Source organism: Arachis ipaensis, chromosome B8, assembly GCF_059453495.1.
Source record: "Arachis ipaensis isolate K30076 ecotype BB chromosome B8, ASM5945349v1, whole genome shotgun sequence".
Classification (NCBI taxonomy): Eukaryota; Viridiplantae; Streptophyta; class Magnoliopsida; order Fabales; family Fabaceae; genus Arachis; species Arachis ipaensis.
In genome coordinates, this window is record NC_142443.1 from 125,746,290 (window position 1) to 125,758,000 (window position 11,711).

An 11,711-nucleotide genomic window follows, 5' to 3' on the forward strand; every position below is an offset into this window, starting at 1 on the left:
TGACCGTAAGTTTACGTGGTTCAGGAGTCAATCGTACAGTCGATTTGATAGAATGTTGGTGAATTTGGTTTTGTTGTTATCTTTTGGAGCATTTGGGTAAAAAAAAATGATAGAATCTTTAAGAATCAAGAAACGGGTGTTGCAAGAGTAGTCAACAGGTGGATTAGGAGTTACAAAAAGTGGAATGATATTTAATCTTTTGAGTTGGTGATAATTTTTGTCAAAGATAATTAAAAATTAATTTATTTTTTCTGTTAGTACTTTTTTATTGATGCTCCATCTTATTGAGTTGAAGTTTTTGTTTCCAAAAAAAACATGCACGGCCCTTGTTATGGTATGGACCTCAAAAACATACATACATGTAGAAGTGATTTGTGATGACAGCTGCACTGCTGCGGCTGAATTGGGAGTTGGTGAAATGACCTTGCACCAGCTTTTTCAGATGAATCTGAACGCAACAAGGGTTTGTGCTGGTGTAATTGTGATTAGTCATCTGATTAGAATGTCAATTAACTTAATTATTTTTTGGTGAGTATTGGGCTAAATAAGTTGTGGAAAAAACATGTGAAGGTAGGCCAATCGATGGGCTTCGAACTCACATAGAGGTATCACTAAAAAATACACAGTGGTCTTGATTCCTAAGGTAAGACAACCACTAAAAAATACACAGTTTTAATTCCAAAACACAAAAAAACAATAATACACAGGTATTTATCATCATCATCATCATTATACAACATCTCCAAAATATAACGTGAAATACCAAATCTTTCACAAAATATAAAAACCACTTTCTACTTTTTTTTTTTTGGTAAGTAAACCACTTTCTACTTAAAAAAGGAAAAATTACCCCAAATCATAGGTAACGAAAATGCTTCTATTTTGTATAACAACAAATTTATATGTACCATGATTTGTGATTCCAATCAAAATTTAATATCCGTAAAAAATATAGCGTTTTCCCAAACTTATATCCGAAATTGGATTTATATTCAAATTTTTTATAACCAAGGCCTTTTCACATTTTTCAATTTAAATTTAAATTTAAAGTGAATAACAAAACAACACGTAGAGTGGGTTTGGATTTTCCTTTGAAACAAATACCTAATTTTTCTAACTTTTTTAAATGGATCATTTCAAGATACAAAAGATATTTTATATTTAGATAATATTTTTTAAAAATAGTTTATAAAAAATAATTTTTTTAAAAATTATAATATTTATATTTGATAAATTAAATTAAAAATATTTTTTAATAAAAATAAACAATAATAATTATATTTGATAAAATAATTTTTAAAAGATAACCAAAGATGGTTTTTCTTGGTCCATTCATGTGTCCAACAAGAGCCCATATCACCAAAAAATTGAATTTCTCTTAACATCCTCTATCTATCATCTTATATTATTTTTTTTTTATTTTTCACATTATTCCCTAATCTGTCAGACTAAGAACTAATCCGTTGCATGCAATTCGTCGCATGCAATACTAAATCCTATTTAAGGATTTGCTGTTGACCAATAAATTACTGCATGTACAAAATGAAATTCGAATTCCCAACACATACTTAATGAGGCTAGTGATATCATCTTATGTTTTATTAAGTACCAAAAAATCATATGTTTTTTCTGGCCCAAACACAACAAAATAATTATCACATCATCAATAACTATTCTCTAGTTCTTTGCACGGACAAAATTTTGCCTTTCCAGAGTGCATTTGACAAAACCGAATGTACAACAGTATACAAAGTGACCAACATTAAATTGATCACACCCATGTGTAATTCAAAAAGCCGCAACACTTATAATTCTACAAATATGGATATTTTTTGAATCTATAACTTAGAAAAATCCGAACTGTTATAGGTATTTTAAGAGTGTTATAAAAAATATTATTATATTATTGAAATATATGCTTTAAAGATAAAAGTACTAAATCCTAAATTTTTTATTCACAATCATGGAATAAGTCGTCAAAGCACTGAATATACAATTCTTCTGAATAGGAAGTGAGTAAAATGTAAAATTGACGACTTTTTAAATATTCAAAACATAAAAAAGCAAGTCGCAGAGGGTGTTGGCATAGCAAAAATCAACTTTTAAGGGATTTTTAAATATGAATTACTTATTAATTTTTAATTGTTGTTATTTCGAAGATTACCTGAAATGTTGATTTGGGCTTGAACGTGAGGTCCAGATCCCTTTATATGACAGCATCTGACTTGTTGATGTTGAGGTATCGCCTATCCGAGTTCCTCGTGAGGAGGTAGGAGATGATACCTGCAAGATACTCCGATGCTTAAGTTAGCAAGAGTTTTAGCCAGGTTTTTAGTAGATTAGAAAGTACTTTATACCTGAGGGGTGTCAATGTATTTATAGTAGAGTTGATAACCACTTTTGTTAGAGTAGTTTTACCTTTATTGATGGATGACCGTTCCCTTTATCTGTTACTTGTTTGAACAAGTAGAGCTAAGCTCCCTATACAACGTCCGATCTCCTTAAAGAGGTCGGGTAGATGATGCAGACCGACCCTCCGAGGTTGGACCTTTTATCTTTATTAGACCTGATTTTATGTTTTGGGCCAAGGTATAAACAATTGCAAACACTTAAATTTATTGTTCCTTTGATTTTTAATCAACTATTTGAGATTCATTTTCAAGTTTTAAAGCTTTTTAAAAAATAAACTTAAATTAATGAGAGACTTAATAATTTTTAACCATATACACGAGTAAATTATCAGTTTTATTTATAGAAATACACAAACTTAACAAATTAACAAAAATAAATTATATACCCATGAAAAATAGCTTCCGTGCGACAAAAATAGGAGTAGTAAACGGGCCTAAATGCGTTGGGCCGGCCCGCGTAACCCGCCGAAAAAGGCTGGCTGGGTTTTAAAATTGAGACTGCTATACTTCGAAAGGCCGCCTAACTCGCACCGCTTAAACCGCGGGTTTTGACGGGCTTTGGCGGGCGGGGCAGGCCTCCTCGGCTTGCCCAACCCATTTTTTTGCAAATGTTAATTTTATTTTTTTGTTTCAAAAAACTTGATTTTATGATTATGTTTATTACATATTTATAATTACAAGACTTCAATATTTATGAATTTAGAAATTATAATTTTTTTGTCTTTAGAAATTATAAATTTATTAAAATAGTTGCAAAATTATATATATTATTTAATATTTAATAATAATAAAAATTTGACGGGCTTGGCCCGCCAGCCTGCCGTTAGGTGGAACGGGGTGAAGTTTCAAGACCGCCTTATTAAGCGAGACGGGGTGAACTTTTGGCAGGACAGGACAGCTTTCCCTTTTGCCACCCCTAGGCAAAAATGTCCAAAAGTTAAATGAGCATTATTTTGTAATCATCTTATGTGGTCCGTTAACATCTTAGCTAATTGAACTCTAGCAAAGTTCGTCTTTTCAACTTCCCTAACTTGTTTTCTAATTAGAGAAAAAGCTTTGCTCGATTATGGCGCAACCATCCTCCCCAACCCATGACACTACGAGAAGGGCATTGATTATTGACAACCATTCCGATGCATAGCCGTTGGAAAAACAAGAGGACATCGCTAAATTATGCTAGTTTTATTTTTGTTCGAGGCTTATATTTATAATCGGTAGTTGTTTGTAAACTTTGGCATAATCTTGGTGCCAATCGGTAGTTGTTTGAGGCTTATATTATCAACGTAGTATTGTTGACAAACAAGCTGTCGGTAGTGTTGTGATAAGATTGCCTGAGGTGGATGCCCATTTTCCACAAGGCTCAGGTTTTCAAGGGGAATCATATTTAATGAAGTTTGAAAATGATGTCCATATATGCCTATAAATAGAGAACCTGATATGAAGTAATATACACAAACATAACAATAAACAAATCAATTCTCTCTCTTTCTTTACGAATACTTCTCTCTCTTTATATATATACATTACAACATATAATATTAGTAAATACATATATGAATTATTGTTATTGAGTTAATTATATTAATACTAGAGTCTTCTATTTATACATCTTTATTTTATATTTAGTATATCTTTATTTATTTTACAACACGTTATCAGCACGAGACTCTGATCAAATTTTTAAGAAGACTCAGGTAACAAATTTTCATTATGTCGAAGCTATTTCATCTTGAATTCAATGCTCTTGATATATTTGAAAACAATTATTTATCATGGATATTAGATGCTGAAATCCATCTTGATTCAATGGATCTTGGAGATACCATTAAGGCTGAAAATAATGCATTCCAGAAGGATAAAGCCAAAGCCTTGATTTTTCTTCGTCGTCATCTTGACGAAGGATTGAAAAATGAATATCTCACATTAAAAGATCATGCAAATCTTTGGAAAGACCTTGAAGAAAGGTACAATCATCAAAAGACGGTGATACTTCCTCAAGCCCGATATGAATGGACGCACTTGCGTCTACAGGATTTTAAGTCTATAAATGAATATAATTATGCAATGTTTCGAATCACCTCACGAATGAAATTATGTGGGGAAAAGATAACTGATAATGATATGTTGGAGAAAACTTTCTTGACCTTCCATGCCTCGAATGTGCTCCTGCAGCAGCTGTATCGAGAAAAAGAATTTAAAAAATATTCCGAGTTAATTTCTTGCCTTCTTGTTGCTGAATGCAACAATGAATTACTTTTAAGGAATCATGAAGCGCGTCCAGCTGGCGTAGCCCCATTTCCTGAAGTAAATGTGGAAAATCATTACCCCAGAAGAGGAAAATGGTAACAAGAAAAATTATGGAAGGAAAATGAATTATGTTCAAAAGAGAGGATCTCACCAGAAGTGGGATAAAGAAAGAAATATTGGGTAAAATAAATCAATAGAGGATAAGTGTTTCCGTTGTGGTGGAAAGTGTAATTGATTATTTAGATTTCTTTTTCAAATATTAATATTAATTATCGTCGAATTTTATATTGACCATATCTCATAATAATCTTAATTAAATTTATTTTAAGTGTTTTTTTGTTTCTCATTATTGTTGGATATTGCGTCGAATATATCTGACGGTAACTGATATTTGAAATTTTTTTTTCGAGTTGTTTTCGTTGACATTACTGTCATATTTTTTTTGTCGGTAACGACTACTCAGATTTGTCATTTTGCACATCATTTTTGTCGGATTAATCCAACAGTAATAACTATAACCGTTGATTTCGCATATGAAATTTGATAGTAAATCTGACGGTAGTCAGCATTTTTTTTGCAATGAACCTTCCCTTCTTCTCACTGTATGTGCCCCTTCTTTCTAGGTTTTCTCTCTCTTCGTAGCTCCAATCAAAATTCTATTATTGCCATTGTATTCATGGTGATTTTCTCTTCAATTTTGTTGGTTTACATTTTTTTATTAATCATATTTTTTCTATCGTTTTTAGTGTCCTTATTTTTTGACACTTTGACTTTGGGTCTAAGTGAATTTTAATTTTTTGTAAATTTTGGGGTCATTTTCAAGAGTTGTGTGCTGTTGTTTTTGCTGTTATTGACGAATTTAATAGGTTAATTTGCCCAATAAATTAGTTTCTATTGGTATTAAACATTAATTGAAATAGAGAATTATAGATTAATACAAGTGAAAATAATTTATGCATTGAAAAATGTTTCTTTTATAAATTATTGTATGCTTAGGATAGAGATTTAAGTTCTTAGAATAGAGTTGTAGAATGAGAGAGGCTAAATAATACTGTAAGGAAGCTAATTCCTTCGCCTCATAGTAATTCTTAGGAATGTTGTTTGTTTCGGAAACTTGTTCATTAACAAAGGTGCCCCACTAGTCAAATGAATATCGGGTTTGATTTGCCTCAGTCTTAATACCATCATTCTAACCGTGACAAACAATCTAGAATGAACACAATCATCAAACCTAGCTGCTTTCGGATAAATCTCTTATTCAACATTCTCCATATTACTAACACGAATTGCATTAAATATTATATTATCTCATTATATTTCCTACAGTTACCTCCCGATTAATTTCTTTCAAGAGATAACTTCTCTTACATTAGCCTTTCTTGACCGACCTTTAAACCTATTGGCTATTAATGCAAAACAATTAATCTCGTCTACATTAACTTCTCCATATTTAGTCCATATGCAAGACCAAGGCTTGAACCCATGACAGTAAAAGTGGTTGGTTATATCGCCAGCACGTAAATACTTTGTGATCGATGCTTACTAGACGGACATCTAGATACCGCTTTCGACAAAAAAAGATTTGGTGTTAAACACATACGCCACAAAAATACTCAGATTTTATTCTACCGTTGAGCGTTACTTCTATCTATCGTACATTCACAAATAATAATTTAAAATTATCGTACCACAAAGTTCAAACAACTTAAGTATTAACAAAATTATAACATTAATTTTTTTACAAAATTTTGACAGTATTTTCCTTAAATTAGAAGCATCCACCAAACAATATTCTAATTTCTTTTAGAATTAAAGCAACATAAACATCAGTGACATCAGAAATTCAAAACTTTTTAGAAAAATTATGGCTGAATTTTTTCTTAAATTAGAGGTCTCAACCAAACAACATTTTCAATTTTCACAAAGTAAATAATATCAAACAAGCATTTAACTAAACATAGGGACAGACTCAAGGGGGACCTCCCAAACAAATTTTAAACTCATATACTATTATAATAGATGCATTGTATAAAGTAAAACTTAATAGTATAGTGATAGTAAAAAAAGTTGATATTTTTTATGCATTAAGATCCAAATTTCTCTACATGTATTTATATTATTTGTATTTTTATATTTGATTTAGAGTTTTTTTTAACATATTTTTAAATATTAATTTTAATATCTATAATCATATAAAAAATACTTTAATATTATTTATAATAATATTATTCTTTTTCTAATTTTATTTAGTTGTTTCTTTTGTATTATTTTTCTATTAATTTTTACTCCTATATATTATTATATAAAAATACTTTAATATATTTTAAATTCATATAACAAAATTGTTAGTGCAATTAATTTATATTATTTTATGTCGTATCTTTTAATGATATAAAACACAAAAATATCTCACTATCACATAAATACTTAATAAAATAATAGATAATTTTATATTTTATTAGATGTAAAACCATAAAAAAATTATAAAAACTTAGATAATTCTTTGATTTGACAAGTAGAGTATCGTTTTTGTCCCCAACGTTTGAGGTAAGTCTTAAAATTGTCTCCAACATTTGAATCGTCCTATTTAAGTCCCTAACGTTTCAAAATTGACTCAATGTTGTCCTGCCGTTAAGAATCTGTTATCGGAATTGACGGTGGGACAAAATTGAGACGATTTTAAAACGTTAAGGACTTAAATAGGACGAAAATGTTGGGGACAAAAACGATACATGGAAATACATTTTAATTTTATCCTTTACTAATATCAATCTTTTACTGTACATAGTTATTCAATTATTTTTTAATCACATTTAAGTAAATTACACTTAATCACATTACTTTCCAGGGGAGGTTGGTGCAACAATGCCTCTGATTGTTTGGATCGCAGGGACACTCGCTTAGGTTCATCTAAGAAAATGGATCAGACAGCTTCCTTTTCTGGATATTTAAGCAACAAGCAAAAATTTAACCCAGGTATATTCTTCACTGGTCACAATTTTGATTCTTTTTCCTCATTAACACAAACATTTTTTAATTTTATGGATCTTAAAAGTGCTGCATATTTCAGATTTCTACAACTGGAACAGAATCAAGGTTTGATACTGTGATGATTCATTGTTTACCGGTGACGTCGAAGCAGTTGATCCTATAAGTATTGCAACATTGAAAATTCTGTTCTAAGTGATAAGATTTGTTATTTTGTAATTTCCATTCTGATGAAATTTTCACAACATGATAAATAAATTAGAAAACCAATTTGCACCACAGAAGAGGAAGAATTTTCGTTGCTGTCATTGAAGACTTGCTGGCAAAAGGAATGAGAAATGCTCAAAATGTAAGTGACATTATTTATTTATGTTCTAAATGATTTCTACTCAACATGAAATGTTTGTAAAATAACTAGAATCACATTACTTTATTGTATATATATAATTTTTTCCCACAAGTTTATGTATTAGTCATTCTACAAATATTTTATGATGAGTAAAAATTTTTAAGAGTAAAATTATAAAAAAATAAATTTATTTAGAATAAAATTAATGTGATTAAGTGTAGTTTACTTAGATGTGATTAAAAAATAATTGAATAACTATGTACCGTAAAAAATGATATTATTGAAGGATACAATTAAAATTTATTTCTATGTAACGTTTTTGTCCCCAACGTGTTCGTCCTATTTAAGTCCCTAATGTTTCAAAATTGTCTCAATTTTGTCCTGCCGCCAATTCCGTTAACAGATTCCTAACGGCAGGACAACATTGAGTCAATTTTGAAATGTTACGAATTTAAATAGGACGATTCAAACATTAGGAACAACTTTGAGACTTACGCCAAACATTGGGGACAAAAACGATACTTTACTCTTGACAAATATTTATTAATTTTTTAATTAAAAAATTAATTATAATGATATCTATTATCAACTATATGACATTATATTTAATTATACAAGATTTTAATTTTCAACCTCTCCACTCTTAGATTTCTAAATCCGTCCGTAATTAAACATACATATAATCATAACCACTCTAGTCTATATATACTCCTTTATTACTCCACAATTTTTAATAAACAAAAGGTCAACAAGGAGACACTAGACATCCTTCGACCTCCTACTTCTGTCCTACAAATCTACCTTGAGAAATTAAGTATATCATAAAGTAACAATACTTATAAAATTTAAATATAATTATAGAAAAGCAACCTGAACTCCAAACAACGGGGTAGCAAACTCATGTTAAAAGAAGTCCACGAACAAATCTCCAATCGAACCAAAAGAAAACAGACAAACCCTAAATTTATATAACAATTTGGTAGCAACTCATGTTAAAAGAAGTCTCAAGCTATATTATAAATAATTAATATAAAATAACCAAAAAAAAATGTGTGACTCTAAAATAAATTACCTCTAGGACAACTTTAAATTTATCTTTGTCAATAGCTTAATGCTACTCAATTTAACTCATCTACTTCAACAGTCAAATTATCTAATTAAAGTCATTCCAAATAACTTAACTAGAGGATTAAGAAAAATCATAAATCTGATGAAAGGAACAAAAAGAACGAGTGAAAGGGGAAAAATTACCAGAAGGTGGTAGAGAAAAGGGAGGCCAAAGAGTGTGGTGGCACGGCGTAGGAGGCAACAGGGATAGAGAGATGGCGCGGCGGAACCTGGTGGAGAGATTGTAATTGTGGGCGTATTTTTTATTTTTTCAGCAGTGGCGGAACTTGAAACAAAATTTTGGGGCCACATAGAAGATAATTATCAAAATGCTTTTGATATAGACTCTATTTAAGATAAGTTCGTCTAATCTCATCTCTCTAGTTTGGGTGATATTGCCAAATTTAAAGCCGTTTTTTAGGGTCTCGTTCCAAAAAATTAAGGTCAAACTCATCAGATGTAATTTTTTAAACTTTTGAAGGTTGTATCTCACTTTTTTCGTAATTCATTAAAGTAGAAGAACTACAAGTGTTAATATTATAAAAATTATATGTTCTCCTTCTTGAATATTAGCATTCCTATTAAAAAATACATCAATTCTTTGATTTTTTATTATTATTTTATATAAAAATTTGAATATATATCCTGTAGAATATGTAAAGAAGAAGTTAGAAGGACAAATATTAAAATTTATAATATTTATTGAAATTTTTTTATCAATTTATACAAATACAATAATATTAATACTTATTGAATATTTTATTATTTTTTATCATATAAAAAATTAAATTAAATAAATAATAAAATATAAAATAATATTAAATTAAATAAATAAAAAATATTTATTTTTTTATATTTGAACTTAAAAGTAAAAAAAGTGTTGCTTATTGAACTTATTGGATACTTTAAGTCATAATAAAGTATTTAAACCAATTGAATTATTTTTTATCTTTTGAAAAAGTACTACTAATTTTTTTATAAAAAATTTGGGACCATAATCCCCTCTTGTCTGAATTAAACTCCGCCCCTCTCAGCAACTTCTAAGTTCTACCTATGTCGCCAATTATTGTTATCAGGTACGAAGCGAATTAAAAGAAAAATAAAATAAAACGAGAAGAAAAGAAAACAGAAACAAAATTTTAATATACATGACCAACGGTTTACGTATATATTACAAACTCAAAAGAAAAGCTCTAAGCACTTCCAACTGAGTCACCAAAAGATATAAGAGATTAATGCTCTGCTATAATTTATGTTATGGTGTATTTGGAATATAATGAAGTTGAAATTGATTTAATTTTAAAATAAACTTTTTTTTTTTTTTGGAATGGAGATAAAAAATAAGTCTTTAAATTGATTTGTAAATTCATGAATTTTACATTATAATTAGACCACTCTAAGAATAATTCATTAAAATAGGAGTTACAATATTCTTTTTTAATTATAAAATCAAATCATTATATTAATATTCAAATCTAAAAATTTATATTTTACACAATTTCAAACCCAATAATTTATTTTTAATTCATTCAAATCGAATCAATTCCAAAAATAATTTATTTTAAACGCTCTAAACACATTTATAATCGCATGTTATATAAGATCTGGTGAAAATGCCACCCCTAATAACTGTCTTGAAGAATAAGAATTATGATGTTTTATATAGAAACCTAATCTTTTATCATCAAATTATATTTGTTAGTTATTTTTTTTAAGTATTTTTTATTTAATAATTTGTTACTAACCAATAAATTATTATATATAAGAAGAAATTTGAATTTTTTAACACTTGTTTAAGTAAATGAATGAATTAATTATTCAAATTATTAATTTCTCAGTATTTTCTAGTTTTCTAATTAATTCTAGCGACTCATCATTGTCTAATCATCATTTTTTTGGTGACTAGTCTTATCATCATTATTTGACAGAAGCCAATTATTTCCGTGAAATTATTATATCCTTATGTAATTATACAAAGCCTCGAAATCTCATCCTCACAAGTTAAACTTTTAGCTTTATATATAATGTTTAATTCTAACTTCAATTTAAGCCTAATTGCTCTATAGTTTGACTATTAGTTACACCAATGATCTGGCTTCTAAGGCAGCAACTCTATTGGCAAATAAATTACTCTCTATAATCTAATTTTTCTAACTTTTATTCTTAGTTTCCTAAATTAATTAATCAATTTATTTTTAAAGTTACTTAATTATAATTTGATAAAAATTTGTACTTTTCAAAAATTATAACAGTTTTGTTTGATAAAATTAAACAAAATGAAAGAGGCTTGCAGTAAGTATAAGATATAACAATAATGCTTGGTAAAATTACAAGAGTAAGAATAAATCTGGATATATAGACGAAGAAAAAGAGTAGAAATAATTAAACACAACAATTCAAGAAATTAAATGAAAACAAAATAATGATAAAAACAATAATAAGAAAGATGAAAGAAGAGATACCGGTGGTGATGGGAGAAGGAAATGATGAATCTAGAAGCCCAAAAGCCAGTGTTCTTGGTTAAATCAGCATAATCAGTTGGAACTGAAAGAAAAAAGAATGCAATATATAGAAGCGAAATTCTCATAAAGCAAGACGAAAGGGACAAA

At 28.8% G+C, this 11,711-nt stretch overlaps 1 protein-coding gene across 15 annotated transcripts in view; it reads right to left on the reverse strand.

Annotated features, from left to right (window-relative positions):
* The window catches only part of LOC110266037 (EH domain-containing protein 1-like), a 45,871-nt gene extending 34,160 nt beyond the window's left edge, over positions 1 to 11,711 (reverse strand). For 6 of the 15 annotated variants that reach the window (XM_088497357.1, XM_088497356.1, XM_088497359.1 and 3 more), the window contains exons 1-2: positions 11,565 to 11,711; positions 9,247 to 9,332 (exon numbers count right to left, since the gene is read on the reverse strand). In XM_088497357.1, the coding sequence (XP_088353483.1) occupies positions 9,247 to 9,332; positions 11,565 to 11,689 (211 nt within the window). In that variant the 5' untranslated portion in view covers positions 11,690 to 11,711. Of the gene's footprint in view, positions 1 to 2,164; positions 2,567 to 4,489; positions 4,711 to 9,246; positions 9,333 to 11,564 lie in introns of all 15 variants that reach the window. The other 9 variants (XR_015896760.1, XM_088497364.1, XM_088497361.1 and 6 more) reach the window with 8 other exon arrangements.